The sequence below is a fragment of the Scaptodrosophila lebanonensis genome, unplaced genomic scaffold (assembly GCF_003285725.1).
Source record: "Scaptodrosophila lebanonensis strain 11010-0011.00,11010-0021.00 unplaced genomic scaffold, SlebRS2 tig00000053-arrow-pilon, whole genome shotgun sequence".
Lineage (NCBI taxonomy): Eukaryota > Metazoa > Arthropoda > Insecta > Diptera > Drosophilidae > Scaptodrosophila > Scaptodrosophila lebanonensis.
Window position 1 is genome coordinate 1,931,104 of NW_022060548.1, and position 14,701 is coordinate 1,945,804.

The following is a 14,701-nucleotide window of genomic DNA, read 5'->3' on the forward strand; positions in this document are numbered from 1 at the left end:
ACTAACAGCATAAAAAGCGAGCTGCGCCCATTATCTTAAAGCATATATCAACAAAGGAAGAGGAGCAAGAACAGAAATTAAAGTGACATTAACGGCCGCCGCCGTCACACCGATCTGGCAGCCCTGGACTGGACAGCTGAATAACCAATACGACACAGTGTAGCGTTGATTGTCGATAAGCGATACCGATAACACACAGCGCACACGACTCTGACTCACACGCAGTCCACCATTTTTCCGTGTGGCTTGTCATTGTGAGGAAAACTCAGTTTGAGTGCAGTTGAAATTGTTTTTCACCGTTGTGTGATTGGACACGCGTCTGAAAACGAATAACTAATAAATATATCAAGCGCAAAACAATTACAAACCGCTTGTAATTGTCGTGGCAGTAACTACATACGGGCAAAATACAAACTTTTAAATTGTGTGAAAAAAAGTACAGATCTGTCTGATTTCACATAAGAACAAGGCAAGCTTGTGGAACGTAAGAAGTTGTCGGAAAAATCTAAAGAAAAACGTATAGATATAGACACGAAGTGCAACACAAACACAAAAAGGAAAAAAGACCAATTACGCATTTTTTGTTGCAAATTGCCAGTGTGTGCATTCTGAAAAATAAAAAGAACAAGAACAATTGCAAAATTTTCCTAAACGGAAAGCAAGAAAAAACAAGCAACTGATTGGAGGATAATATGAGTAATGTTATTAACCAAAATGGAACAGGTCTAGAGCAGCAAGTAAGTTGACAGGGGGATGCGGTTGAAAGAGGGCCATAGAGATGTATGATGGAAAAAGTAATGCATGATATACATATGTATGTATAATATGTATGTATATCAGCGTGCATGTGCCTTTGTGTGCGTATTTGTGCATATGTATGTATTTATTTGTGCGTGTGTGCGTAGTGGTGATGCTCATGCGGTCGGTCGACAGAGCTATTGGACATTCGCAGTCCCTGCTTCGGTTAAAAATTTATTGATTTCATAACAACATACATACATACATAAGTACAATGGCGCGCCGCGATTTTACATTTTGCATGGCCAGCACCGACACAAACACCAACGAACAGTGACTTGTGCAAGTGTGTGTGTTGTATGTGCGGCTGTGTGGGACAGTCTGCCTGTCTTATTTGTAATTTCTTTTGTATAATTTTTTGCTTGCCTCCAATTTGACATGTGTACATAAGTTGGCATGCATATGTGTGTGTGTGTAGCGCCGCAATTCTAAACCAGCGAGTGTGTGTGTCTTTCTCTCTCACTGTCTTCGTCTCTCCCACTTTTCGCTCATTCTGTCGCATGTGGAAGCTGACTATTGTAAATAGGGTTACCAGGTGGCCATGTAAAACGAAAAATACATACGATACATATACATACATATATGGTACAAATTCATATTAAGGGCATTCCAGATTTTCGGTTCTGTCTAAATTAAAGCTTAACAGAAGAAGAACAAAATACTTTTGACTGGTATTTAAGATTTGAAATTACTAAACACAGCTGTTTACTGGTGGCGGGTTAAATATTTTAAATTATGTGTTTTTATATATTTTTAAAACCCAAAAACAAATTACGCCCCCACTACTGCCATCGCAACACAAACATATTTATCTTAAATGCAAAGAAACAATTACTGATTTATTTACTCACTCTGGCAACCTGGTCAGAATCAATTTTTAAAATCTGCCCTTGAGTTGATTTCATTTTAACAATTTGTCAATTTACTTTCTTTTGCAATTTAATTGTAAACTGCTGGTAAGTGCGTAAGCAGAGCAATAATTTAGCACTTGTCGAGTTTGAAATTGCTCCACTGCACACTGCTCCACTATAATTTGTGAATTTTAGGTTCCACATGATGAGTTAGGTATTTTCTTATTTTGCATTCTCATCAAAACGTGTACAATTTTTTTTAAAGTTTTTTTTACCATACATATGCGAATATATTTTCGGGCCGCAACTTCTTTTTTATTCCTTATGTGGTTGTGGGAAAAATATTGCCTATGTGGGTGTCACTTTACTGCCAATTTATGACGTACGTTTGTGTGCGTGTATTTGTGTTCTCTTTGTGCAACGAGCGGCGACCAAGTTTCAAAGATTCAAACTAGTTGCGCTTCTTCGTATTTGTTGTACATACTTTGTTTATACATATATATACATACATACATATATAGGAAAAACGATTCGAATGCTAGAGTCGCACGCTTGCCCGACTTTATATACCCTGTATTCGGGTTCATTAAATAATTTCATATTTAATTTTGTATAAATTTGTTTATCTTTTAAAGAAACTATTTGGAAAAATTTAAGATTGAAATTCTAAGATTATAGTAGTGATGATGGAATTTTTATTTAGCGCGAGGTGATTTGGTGGTGGCATAATGATAAAAACTGAAAACTCTGCCTTTCCCGAACTCCATCTTTTGTACTCACGATGATCTTTGAGTTAATACAGACAGTTGACGGTCATAACTGCAATTGATCTCTTCAACATGATTAAGAATTTCTGTATGTATGTACATATGCATATGTATACTTTACATTACATACTTTACTTTGTTACATACATTTGCGCAAACCTAATATACCTTTCTTGGCTTCGCATAGAGGGTATGGAAATAGAGAACAACATGTTGCTAAGCAGAGCGTTCGGAACGGCAGCGACGGCCGGCAACAACAATAGGAAAGCAAGCTAACTTAGTGCTTTTTTTCGTTTTTTTTTTTCTGCCAACGCAAAACTTGTTACAATGCTTCGTGAGTCTCCAGCAGCAGCCGACGAGCAAAATTCATTGAACTTGAGAAGCGTGCTTGGCTAGAATTTTTTTTTTTTTTGTTTTTCTATATTTTAATGTGTGTGTGTTTTTGTTGATCTTTCCCTCTGACATTTTTAACGGGACCCCGATAGCCGTAGTAAGGGATACTCTGAAGATTCACTATACAATACTGTATGTATAAACGTACATCGAAAGCAATCAATTAATTTTGTGTATGTATGTATGTACATATACTTCATATATAATTTCAACATGGTTCAGCTTTTAATAAAAACATGTCAGGGATTCCCCGAAAAAAGAAGAAAAAAGGCGCCACGAGCATGCTTTCCGCACAGTTCCAAAGAATTGTGTAAAAATATCTTTTATTTAAAGCAGATATGATATCTATATTGTTTCCTAGATACTTCTTTAAAAAAATAAATAAAATCCCCTTAAGCGAAAATTTGCGGTCGTAGGCTTTTAAAATATCAGACTTATTATTCACATATGTAAATTTTATTTTCTTTCAGGTTGCTGGTCTGGACTTGAATGGCGGCACGGCTAACTATAGCAGCCCCATAACAACCAAGACTTCCAGTAATTCGGTCACCGGTGGCGTTTATGTGCCCCCGCATCTTAGAGGTGGTGGTGGCAATAACAACGCTGATATAGAAAATCAGGGGCAAGGTCAATCATTTGACAGCAGAGCCGCTCCGCGTCAAGACAGCAGGGACCAGCAGCAACAACGGGGCGGTGAATATCGCAGAGGTGGCGATCGCGGTGGTAATCGCGGCTTTAATCGTCAGAGCGGGGATTACGGTAGTTTTGGCAGTGGAGGTGGTGGACGTCGCGGCAACGGTCGCTACGAAGATAATTATAACGGTATGTATTGAATCTAACCGAATTTATATTGTCCTCATTCCGATATAGAAATTTGCCCTTATTTTTGGAGAGGAGATCATCGTAGCCAAAATTTTTTTTTACCATCGTGTAATATGACCCTCGAATATTTAGTGGCTTAAAATTGTATTCTATTGTTCTTGAGTATTTGACATTCGTCATTTTGATTACAGAAAACCTATTAAAGCTCTGTCTTCTTAAAATCCTTCAATTTTTGCAAAGTTTTGGTAAAAACGTTTCCTAACCAAAATTTTCAATGGTTTTTCAGGTGAATTCGAATCACGTCGCGGCGGCGACGATTGGAATCGTGGACGTGGCCAGAATCAGCGCTACAACGATCGACGCGGTCCATCCTTTCGCGGCGGCGGTGCCGCTGGCGCTGGAGGCAGCGCAAATGCGCTCAATGAGCAAGGTGAGCCAGAGGCACAGCAGCCACGCAACGATCGCTGGCAGGAGCCGGAGCGTCGTCCACAGGAAGGCGGCGGATACGAGGGTGGCGCTGCCGATGGTGGCGCCCCAGCTGGTGGTGGTGGCAACAGAAGCTTCAATAGAGGCGGTGGTGCCGGAGGTGGTGGCGGCTACAACAGTCGCTGGAAGGAAGGCGGCGGCACCAACGTGGACTTTACCAAATTGGGAGCACGCGACGAACGTTTGGAACAAGAGCTCTTCGGCGTCGGCAATACCGGCATCAATTTTGACAAATACGAGGATATTCCCGTGGAGGCGACGGGCCAGAATGTCCCACCTCACATTACATCATTCGATGACGTGCAGCTGACCGAAATTATACGCAACAACGTGAATTTAGCACGCTATGATAAACCGACACCGGTGCAAAAATATGCCATCCCGATCATTATAAGCGGTCGCGATTTGATGGCCTGCGCCCAGACCGGTTCTGGCAAGACAGCAGCATTCCTGCTGCCCATATTGAATCAAATGTACGAGCACGGCATCTCACCGCCACCGCAGAATAATCGTCAGTACAGTCGCCGTAAGCAGTATCCGCTCGGTCTGGTGCTGGCACCGACCCGTGAACTGGCCACCCAAATATTTGAGGAGGCCAAAAAGTTCGCCTATCGTTCGCGTATGCGTCCGGCTGTGCTTTACGGCGGCAACAACACTAGCGAACAAATGCGTGAATTGGATCGTGGTTGCCATTTGATTGTGGCCACACCGGGCCGTTTGGAAGATATGATCACGCGTGGCAAGGTGGGCTTGGAGAATATACGCTTCCTTGTGCTCGACGAGGCCGATCGTATGTTGGACATGGGTTTTGAACCGCAAATACGTCGCATAGTCGAGCAGCTAAATATGCCACCCACTGGACAACGCCAGACGCTCATGTTCTCGGCCACATTCCCTAAACAGATTCAGGAGTTGGCCTCCGATTTTCTCAGCAATTATATATTTTTGGCTGTCGGACGAGTAGGCTCGACATCGGAGAACATCACACAGACCATATTGTGGGTCTATGAGCAGGATAAGCGCTCGTATCTGCTCGACTTGTTGTCCTCGATACGAGATGGCCCTGAATATAGCAAGGATAGTCTAACATTGATTTTTGTGGAGACCAAGAAGGGCGCCGACTCGCTGGAGGAATTCCTATATCAGTGCAATCACCCGGTGACCAGCATCCATGGCGATCGCACACAAAAGGAGCGTGAAGAAGCGTTGCGCTGCTTCCGCTCTGGCGATTGCCCCATTTTGGTGGCCACCGCTGTGGCTGCACGTGGGTTGGACATTCCACATGTTAAGCATGTCATCAATTTCGATTTACCCTCTGATGTCGAGGAATATGTGCATCGCATTGGTCGTACCGGCCGTATGGGCAACCTGGGTGTGGCCACGTCCTTCTTCAACGAGAAAAATCGCAACATTTGCTCCGATCTGCTGGAGCTGCTTATTGAGACCAAGCAGGAGATACCCAACTTCCTGGAGGATTTGCTCTCTTCTGATCGTGGCCACGGTGGCGCCAAGCGACGCGGCGGCGGCGGTGGCGCACGCTATGGCGGCGGCTTCGGCTCACGCGATTACCGCCAGTCATCAGGCGGTGGTGGCCGAAGCGGCGGCGGTGGTGGAGGTGTCAGTCGCTCTGGTGGTGGTGGCGGCTCTACTTATAATTCGTACAGCAGTGGCGGCGGCGGAGGAAGTGGTGGAGCCGGCGGCGGCGGTGGTGGAAACTATCGCAGCAATGGAAACTCGTTTGGTAAGTTTGGTGAGTGCCCCTAAAAAACGCGCTGCATATATTTAATGCACAATGAGATATTTCCAAAATATTTAGTTCAAACCGATGAAAAAAAAATTAGCAAGATCTATATAATATAAATGCGATAGTTTCTCTTGTTCCGAAAATTTCAAAACATCTTATAAACTAAATATACGTAATATCTCATTAAGCAGAGTTTTAAGGACAATATTTATTTTAAATATTTTTAATAAACAGGTAGTGGAAATGCTCCCGGTGGCTCCTATGGCGGCTCCTACGGTGGTTCGCATGCGAACTCAGGACCGGATTGGTGGGGCAACTGAGCAAGGGCGCCGTGTCAGCCGCAGGGCGAGCAGGCGCATCGGGCTGCTGTGAGACGCGATTATCGAAAAATTTAAGAATAAATCAACAACAACCAACAACAACAACACCAGAGCAAAATGAGAGAGAGCGGCATATGCATACGAGAAGCGAGGAACCGATAACAACTATATAAAATATATAGAACAGCAAATGTGAAAGAGAAACTGTCTGTGCGCAGCGCAACACAGCAAACACACACACATATATATGCATAACACACACACACACACACACATAAACATACACACATACATAAGCAACAACTGCAATGCACTCACTCCATCTATATACATACTTACATACAAAAACATACATAATACACTCACTCTCATATACAATAGCAAGCAAATGATAAAGAACCGTTGAAATAAAATGCAGAATTATTATAAAATATTCATGTATAGTTTATAATAAGCAACACTCAAAATCATTATCACACACAAATACACACAAACAAAGAAACACACCATAAGCCGTAATTATTAATAAGCGTACAACACACAGCCCAAGAATGAAATTTAAACAAATTTTTGCCACACGTTTCAATTCAGTTTTATTAAAACGCATAAATCGCGTCAAATATTAATACAACAACAACAACAAAAATAACTAGAGAATACACATGTAACAACAACAAAATATGTGAAGCAGCAACTTGAATGCTAATTTTAAACATAATAATAGCGGCCAATTTTTTTCATTGCCGCCATTTAAATTTTTGTCAATAAGTAAAGTTATACTTTCTCTTTTTCCTGTAATTTTGAATTCAACTACTAGAATACAACAAAAACCAGCGTAGCAGAGCGCGCAGCAACTAGACAACAACAAAGAACAACATCAATTTGTAATAAACATGCATATAAACGGACTTAAATATGATATAAAAAAAAATTGTCATATGTATGTTGAAGCGCGTTACAAACACACAAAAAGAAGCAAAAGAACTTCAATCGATTGATCAATGATTTTAAAGCATAACCTAGAGAAGATATATATAAAAATATATAAATCTATATATATATATACATATATGTATATGGAAGAACGCAACACAAACACACAAAAATACGAAAAACATTAAAAGTTTGCTAATAATAAATGAAAACAAATTTAGCAAATGCAAAAACAAGAAAATGCATTTTTATTTTCCTAATTAGAATAAAAACTATTCTAATGACCAATTATATCGGTTGTAAGTCATCGACGATGGGGGTATCTTGAAAAAAGGTTCGCTCAAAGGATCCCCCATGTGCAGAAAACTTTTAAGCTTAAAAGGTAAACTATGTAGGTGGCTTATGCTAAGGGTATGAAAACAAAGACTATTTTGTTATAATTTTTATGAAATGTTTTTCATAAACGCTGGCAGCGCTGGTATAGTGATGATAAATACCAACGTGAGTTTTAGCTAAACTTCAGCAAATACATTTATTATATTATTTACTTTAAATAATTGAACAGAGTTATTAGTGATTAGATAAAAAATCTCAATATCAATAAGTACATTCCAATTAACTACCAAAAGGGACAACCGTTCGTAAAAATGATTGTGTTTTAAGATTTTGATTAATTTTAATTCGTTGCTTCAGGCTTGACTACTTTAACAGTCATCATGTGAACTGCTTTGGTGCTAGTTTCCTACAGAAAAACTATTCAGGAAATGTTGAAAATGAAATTCCAAAACTTATTTAGTCGCATTAGGGTTACACTCGAAAAAAAACGAACTGTACAAATTCTGGCAGCACGAGCTGTAGTTGATGACGTCACGAAAGTGAAGACCCAATAAAGGACGCTGTTATGCCAGAACCAGATAAGCAAACAGCTGGCAGCCTCAACAATATTCTACCCGTTAGTTCCATATCCCCCGTCCTTGTGTTTTCGTTTTCGCCATTGTATTCGTTCGCGGCTTGAACAAAAAATATGTTTTTTGGTGAATTTAATTTAAACAAATACATACATACGCATATGTAATAAATATCTCCTCATTATTATTATCATATACATAACATACATAAATACATATATTTACAAAAAGGAACTGAGAATGATGTACAAATTTAATTATTAGTCTGCAGCGTTGTTTATTATCGAGTTTTACCGAAAAATTGGTTTTATTATGGCATCATTTCTAGAATAAATAACGCCCTACACAATTCAGGCAATAAACCGCTGTCAAAAGCTTTCGATGTTCCCACTTTTGAAATAAACTCATCATGAGCTTTCAGAAAAGCAATAAAAAAATTAATTTACATTATGATTTTAATTTGCATACTAAATGCCCACGTTGGCAGATCGTCAACCGAAATGTGACAATTGCTACAAAAGCTCATCAATCGCAGTAAACCTAACCTGCCTACACACCCACTAATTGCATCCTCCCCCTCTCTCCTTAGACTTAGTCGCTCATCTCGAACGCTCCAGTCGCCCGTCCATTGCCCGTCTCCAGCTGCAACCAGTGCGATCGTCGCAATAAACTAATGAGATTAGATTAGACAAACCTGATGATTAGATTGAATTGTTATTGTGCTCGGCACCGGAATGTGAGAACAAGTTTAACGTTTGGTATTTGCAATTGTTGTCGCTGTCGATTACCTCTCTGTTTTTTTAGAGAACATAGTCCAGAGAGCTTTGAGCTTGAGACTTTTTTTAAATTAACAGAAAAACAAGAATACAAACAGTGTTTTTGTTAAAAGTTGAAGAGCATAGGCAGGTATTTGCGGTGCGTATTTAATGCAACTGATGTATTTAATGCCTACAGCTGAATCAAGTTACCAGTCATTAACAGCTCTTCTCTCGATATGCACAAGTCGCAAAAAGGCAGTCAATGCTGGACACTTCTCCTGCTCAGCTCTCTCATTATGATGGTACTGTTGGGATTAAGCTACTGGTGGTTTGTGCCGCATCAGCAAACCTTTTGGTCCGTGTTGGGATCATCAAGCGAGAATACAGATGGACCTAAGTTTTATTTTCCGCCTCGACTGGTGCCGAAGGAGTTGAAACTGCGACGTGAGCAGCCATTTATCTACCAAATACTCCATTAATCGTAGAAATGTTAGTTTACCTTATTTATTATTAACTAATGTAGGCAATAAATTACATTTGTAGAGATATAGTATTAGTTTGTTTTTCAACATCACAAGTTGCACACACTCTGATCAAACATCCGACTTTTGATTGAGCGCCGCATAGCCGACGGGAATTTCTTTCAGTTCCGATTGCAGGCACAAAAATTCGCCGCCAATGCACATAATCGTCGCCGTGATGACATTTAGTAGCCACCAGGATACGTTGGCGGGAAAGGAGCGGTTGTACCACCAGCAGATTATTAGATGCAGCAGATGGAATGTGCAGCTAAATGAGTTATGATTAGTCATAATAAGCAACTCAAATTATTGGCAGAGCTCACCTAAAGTCCAGACACAGCTTGGCGCGCCGCACAATGAACCACAAGGCCAATGAGGCAAGGAAGGAATTGAGTATGAAAGCACAGATAACCAGCCGGCCACCTACATCGTAAATATGTATTTCCTGCAAAAGCAATACAGCTGTACATAATGATATAAATAAAGAACCTGCCACACTCACATGATATTCGAATATGTTGTCTAGGGTGTAATTGTCTCCAGCCAGGTAGTTGGCAATGAAGATCAGCAGGCCGAGTGTAAAGTACACACAACACTGCATGGATACAATCTGTGATGTCAGCAGTATGGGATCCCATTGTGTGTTGCGAAAGGTGCCGCCTTTCATGTTGTGTTGTTCGCGTTATTTACGTGTAAGCAACATTTGTGATTCAGTGTCTTCGCCCTAAGAAGTCGCACGTCCAGATGACTATTTTCGATTAACCGATTTCGATTAACAATCGATAGCACTATCGTTGTTTTTATATCGATGTTTTTGTATTTTCAAATCATACCAAATATCTTTTGCATTTTGTTTACAATGCTGCCGTTCTAATTTAATTGTGAATATGAAAAAAAATGTGTTTAAATATGTATTTCAGTCCCTCATGTGTTGCGCATTAATAACTCGCTCATCTGATGTTTTTGATTAGTCGTTCAATTGCTATCGATAGCTGAAATGCTTGGGATTTTAAATCAAACTGATTTTCAACACAATAAAAATAATGACAAAATTTATGATAAATTGATGCAAAAAAATATAAATCATATTATAAATTTCATCCACCCCCACACCACAAGGCCACCCGCTCACGCTTAGGCACTCACGACCGTGCAACAGTTGGCAGCGAGTAAAGCACGACCAACCATCGACTGAGATAATGGGCCGATTCAGCGAGTATGCAAGCATGGTGATGGACAAAGCACAGAAATTCGTGAGTGCTTTATTTTTTGCAAATTGGATTATTTCGTTTAAAATTCCATTGCATAGGGACGCCTGCGCTCGTTGAGCATTGTAACGGCCGGCGCCACAGCTTTATTCATGGGAGTAACGGCTTACCACAATCAGGATAATCTATTTGGAACGTTTGTTATGCCCGCCCTCCGCTGCTTGCCGGCAGAAACGAGCCACAATTTTGCAGTGTGGGCCTGCAAGCACCGCCTATATGTAAGTATAATACTCTTTATGATAATATTAATAATTAAATAATAAAACTGCATTTATTGATAATCTAGCCCGCCTCTGAGTATCCAGACGATTTGAATCTGGTAAGTGGGAGGAAAGTCATTCCTAAAGTTGAATTATCAGCATTTATTTGCAGCACACGAAGTTCTTTGGCCGTCTGATTAGTAATCCTGTGGGCATAGCCGCCGGTTTTGATAAGAATGGTGAAGCCATCGAAGGCTTGCACGATTTAGGTTTTGGTTTCATAGAAATCGGAACTGTGACGCCAGCACCACAGGCAGGTAATCCAAAGCCACGCGTCTTCCGGCTCAGTGATGATCGGGCCATTATAAATCGATACGGCTTCAATAGCGAAGGTGCTCAGCCGGTGCTCCAGCGATTGCGTCACGAACGCCAAAAAGAGGATTTCAATGGTGTGATAGGCGTTAATTTGGGCCGCAATCGGCGCACAAGAAACGCCGTCGATGACTATGTGCTGGGGGTGCAGACTTTTGGTCCTGTGGCCGATTATCTTGTAGTGAACGTAAGTAGTCCAAATACACGCGGCCTACGGGATTTACAGAGCAAGCAGCGATTGCAAGAGCTTCTTGAGGCCGTAAACAATGCGCGTGCAGGCCTTACGGAGAACCCAAATGTACCAGTACTTTTAAAATTGTCACCGGATTTGGAGCTGCAGGACATGCGTGATATTGTAAATGTGATTACAAAGAAAAAGAGTCGGGTGGACGGTCTCATTGTGGCCAATACGACGGTGACGCGTGAGAATCTCCAGGACACATCGACGGCGGTTCAGGGCGGTGGCCTGAGTGGCAAGCCACTACGCAAACGTACCACCCAAATGGTGGCACAAATGTATGCCCTCACCAATGGCCGCATACCCATCATCGGGGTCGGTGGCATTTCCTCCGGCTACGATGCGTATGAGAAAATCGAAGCAGGCGCTTCCTATGTGCAAATATACACGGCACTCGTTTACGAGGGACCTGAACTCGTGGAACGTGTCAAAGAGCAGCTCTCCATATTGATTGCCGAAAAGGGATTCGATAACGTGCAGGATGCGGTGGGCTCCAACTACAGGGACTATCTGCCACCCACGCGAGCTGAACAAAATTCCAAACCAGCACAATAACGTTTTTGTCACCTTCTTTAATCAACATTTGGTTGAGTAAAATACATTATTTTTAACTTCTGTTTTCATCGTTTTATCTCTAGTTCTCATTGGCGCGCTGAACGTTTAACACGCGGCCCTCTAAAAAGTGTGTGTTCTGATTGCTGGCGCTATTATAGGCGTCGCGTTGACTGAACGTCACGAAGCCGTAGTATTTTGATAGGCCCAGTTTGTCGAAAACCACCTCTGCATTTGACACATGGCCGTAGCGTGAAAAGTATATTTTTAGCTCCTTGCTCCCAGTAGTCCACGGCAGATTACCGACAAACAACTTGTAACTGTTCCTTGCTATGCTAGACATGATTTGTTATTATGGATACGATTTAGTTTATGTTCAGCTGTCAACGCAGCCGGTGAGGACCATTTGGAGTGGAGTCGGTCATCTGCTGTCTCAGTTCACGCGAACTAGTTACCCTGAACTAGTGAAACAATACTCGTCGCGTTAGTTGGCGCTAAAATTCACTCCCTAGTGTTATTTTTGTGTTTATCAAGTCAAACAAAGAATTAATGGATTATATGTTCCACAAAAGACATACTAATCTAACAAAAATCATCTATACAAATACAAAATGTTCTAATCGTGTAACGTTTTTAGACAAAAAGGGGGATTAAGGTTTTTAATGCCCTTACATCAAAACAACAAATTCAAAAAAATATTAAATAGCATATATTTCGCAATCTTATTCTTACATCGGGTCCAAAATAACAGCAATACCCTTAATTTCTGTCAATCTATAGCTTACATTGTAGGTATTTGTGATTACGGGGAGTACGTTTTTGCGGTTATATTTACTTTTTATAATATTCAATTCATATACTAGTGTACAGCAAAATCAAATCTTAAACACCAGTTTTTGAAAGGATCAAATCAAATAAACGGTAATTAATTAACAAGCTAGCCGTGAACAAATACTTTTGTATCGCACAAAAAGCTTTAAACAAGTAACTTTAGCTTTTTTACTTGCCGGGTGTCGCGACTTTGAAATACTCTGTACATATGTTCAGAATAATTACTGAAATTAAATTAAGAAAATTAAAAAAATAAAAAAAAAATGTCGATCGATTTTACCTCTCTCGGTATTCGAACTCACGTAAAGGGTGTATAATTGCACATTTACATAGCAATTGCGTCTGTGTGAGTGTATGTATGCCTATGCGCATCAATTCGTGTCTGTGTAAGCATTTTCGCAGTCAACCAAACAGCAACATCAACAACAGCCGCGGGCAGCGCTTGAGTAGCGCTTGAGCAGCGCTGCAGCAGCAAATATATTTATGGCTATAACTTCTTGGTAAATCGGTCTATCATAGTGAAACTTGGCATACGGACACATAATTACTAACTGGGGGTATTTGCAAAATTTTAGTTCGAAATTCCAAGAATTACGGGAGTTAGAGAAAATCGCATTTGCGGTGAAGAGGGGGGAGGGAGGGGAATTCCAAAATATACATTTTCTGCGTATTCACACAAGGCATCTTGGACTAAAATTTGGTGTTCCTAGGTCTTATAGTCTCCGAGATATAGGCGATTATACGAATGGAAAATCGGGAAAACCCCCATAGGGGGGAAGTGGGGGGGGAAAATCAAAAAAATAAAACAAACTCGTATAGAATACACACATAACGCATCTTTGTGGAAAATTTGGTGTCTCTATCTCTTATAGTCTCTGAGATCCAGGTGTTCATACGGACGGACAGACAGACAGACAGGGCTAGATCGACTCGTCTTGTCACGCTGATCAATAATATATATACTTTGTGGGGTCTGCCACGCCTCCTTCTGCCTGTTACATTTTTCAGCTCCCGCAAACCTAATATACTCTTGTACATTTCATGTGCAGAGTATAAAAAGCTCGCTTTGTTTGTGTGAATGAAACCTGGGCTAAGGCCCCTTTTTCTCGGGTGTACATACGCCGTACTACGTATGTATGTACTCATGTGTTCGTAGATTTAATTTGTTGTGCCTAGGAATCAGAATGTAGTGAGTATTTTCTAAAGAATGTGCATTATAAAGAAATGCTTACTGTTGATTTTTTTTAGAATCCACTTGCTATATATGCATATTTAGTATATGTATGTTTCAAATGTTTTTTTTTAAAAAATAGCCTATCTACATCATAACAGCCCATTGGCTACTAATTAGTTTATCAGTCCCACCCATTATGCTATGAGCCTATTGCAGCAAATCAGAACTGATTATGATTAAATACTGTACATGGGTATATTGTACAAGTGTATATTAGGTTTGCTTGATCAGTGACAAAACGAGTCGATCTAGCCCTGTCTGTCTGTCCGTCCGTATGAACACCTGGATCTCAGAGACCATAAGAACTGTCTTAAGTTGCCAGTTCGGTAAGTTTTCTAATTTTCAAAATTTGTGGATTTATCTTAAGAAACAAATTTTTTAAATCTTTAAAAGTGAGGTGAGAAAAAGATTTGAAATACATTTTTTTTTTAAATTAAATACTATTTTAGTTAGTTTAGTTATTGTTCAACATTATATCCTAATACAAAACAATGGTTTCCCAAAAATAACATAATCTAGAAAATTTTAATTAGAATGATAATGGTTACAAGTAAGCAATATAGAATTGTGATTAAAGAAAGTCCCCGAGTGGTTACACATACATACATACAAAGATTCAAAAGCTTTTTGTCGCTATATATAAATAAAAATGCCGTTTTTTTTTCGCAGTTGTCGATAAGAGAGCAATACAACAGCAAGGCAAGA

At 40.2% G+C, this 14,701-nt stretch overlaps 5 protein-coding genes across 5 annotated transcripts; 3 read left to right on the forward strand and 2 right to left on the reverse strand.

Annotated features, from left to right (window-relative positions):
* The first annotated feature begins 190 nt into the window (after window positions 1–190).
* Window positions 191–6,687, forward strand: LOC115624367 (ATP-dependent RNA helicase bel). The gene is made up of 5 exons (XM_030519027.1): window positions 191–737; window positions 3,280–3,631; window positions 3,918–5,756; window positions 5,799–5,867; window positions 6,096–6,687. Exons 1-5 carry the CDS (start codon window positions 693–695, stop codon window positions 6,179–6,181), a joined length of 2,391 nt encoding a protein of 796 aa, XP_030374887.1. The 5' UTR covers window positions 191–692; the 3' UTR covers window positions 6,182–6,687.
* A 2,327-nt stretch (window positions 6,688–9,014) lies between these two features.
* LOC115624092 lies at window positions 9,015–9,333 on the forward strand. The gene has a single exon (XM_030518682.1). It carries the CDS (start codon window positions 9,017–9,019, stop codon window positions 9,257–9,259), a length of 243 nt encoding a protein of 80 aa, XP_030374542.1. The 5' UTR covers window positions 9,015–9,016; the 3' UTR covers window positions 9,260–9,333.
* On the reverse strand, window positions 9,269–10,040 carry LOC115624091 (protein SYS1 homolog). Its single transcript, XM_030518681.1, has 3 exons — window positions 9,804–10,040; window positions 9,625–9,746; window positions 9,269–9,569 (listed from the first exon to the last, which is right to left on the reverse strand). Exons 1-3 carry the CDS (start codon window positions 9,966–9,968, stop codon window positions 9,374–9,376), a joined length of 483 nt encoding a protein of 160 aa, XP_030374541.1. The 5' UTR covers window positions 9,969–10,040; the 3' UTR covers window positions 9,269–9,373.
* Window positions 10,041–10,341: 301 nt separating this feature from the next.
* LOC115623568 (dihydroorotate dehydrogenase (quinone), mitochondrial) lies at window positions 10,342–11,995 on the forward strand. The gene is made up of 4 exons (XM_030517965.1): window positions 10,342–10,554; window positions 10,611–10,787; window positions 10,856–10,888; window positions 10,942–11,995. The coding sequence occupies exons 1-4, from the start codon at window positions 10,501–10,503 to the stop codon at window positions 11,932–11,934; spliced, it is 1,257 nt and encodes a 418-aa protein (XP_030373825.1). The 5' UTR covers window positions 10,342–10,500; the 3' UTR covers window positions 11,935–11,995.
* On the reverse strand, window positions 11,932–12,356 carry LOC115623569 (glycine-rich RNA-binding protein RZ1A). The gene has a single exon (XM_030517966.1). It carries the CDS (start codon window positions 12,272–12,274, stop codon window positions 12,014–12,016), a length of 261 nt encoding a protein of 86 aa, XP_030373826.1. The 5' UTR covers window positions 12,275–12,356; the 3' UTR covers window positions 11,932–12,013.
* Between the last annotated feature and the right edge of the window lie 2,345 nt (window positions 12,357–14,701).

Bases quoted from the DNA above. Each gene is read 5' to 3' on its own strand.
- LOC115624367 (XM_030519027.1), top strand. From the start codon at position 693: ATGAGTAATGTTATTAACCAAAATGGAACAGGTCTAGAGCAGCAA. The intron at 738-3,279 runs GTAAGTTGACAG...ATTTTCTTTCAG, and splicing joins GAACAGGTCTAGAGCAGCAA to GTTGCTGGTCTGGACTTGAA. The intron at 5,868-6,095 runs GTGAGTGCCCCT...TTTAATAAACAG, and splicing joins AAACTCGTTTGGTAAGTTTG to GTAGTGGAAATGCTCCCGGT.
- LOC115624092 (XM_030518682.1), top strand. From the start codon at position 9,017: ATGCACAAGTCGCAAAAAGGCAGTCAATGCTGGACACTTCTCCTGCTC.
- LOC115624091 (XM_030518681.1), bottom strand. From the start codon at position 9,968: ATGAAAGGCGGCACCTTTCGCAACACACAATGGGATCCCATACTGCTG. The intron at 9,747-9,803 runs GTGAGTGTGGCA...TTGCTTTTGCAG, and splicing joins ACAACATATTCGAATATCAT to GAAATACATATTTACGATGT. The intron at 9,570-9,624 runs GTGAGCTCTGCC...TAACTCATTTAG, and splicing joins AAGCTGTGTCTGGACTTTAG to CTGCACATTCCATCTGCTGC.
- LOC115623568 (XM_030517965.1), top strand. From the start codon at position 10,501: ATGGGCCGATTCAGCGAGTATGCAAGCATGGTGATGGACAAAGCACAG. The intron at 10,555-10,610 runs GTGAGTGCTTTA...TCCATTGCATAG, and splicing joins TGGACAAAGCACAGAAATTC to GGACGCCTGCGCTCGTTGAG. The intron at 10,788-10,855 runs GTAAGTATAATA...TTGATAATCTAG, and splicing joins CCTGCAAGCACCGCCTATAT to CCCGCCTCTGAGTATCCAGA.
- LOC115623569 (XM_030517966.1), bottom strand. From the start codon at position 12,274: ATGTCTAGCATAGCAAGGAACAGTTACAAGTTGTTTGTCGGTAATCTG.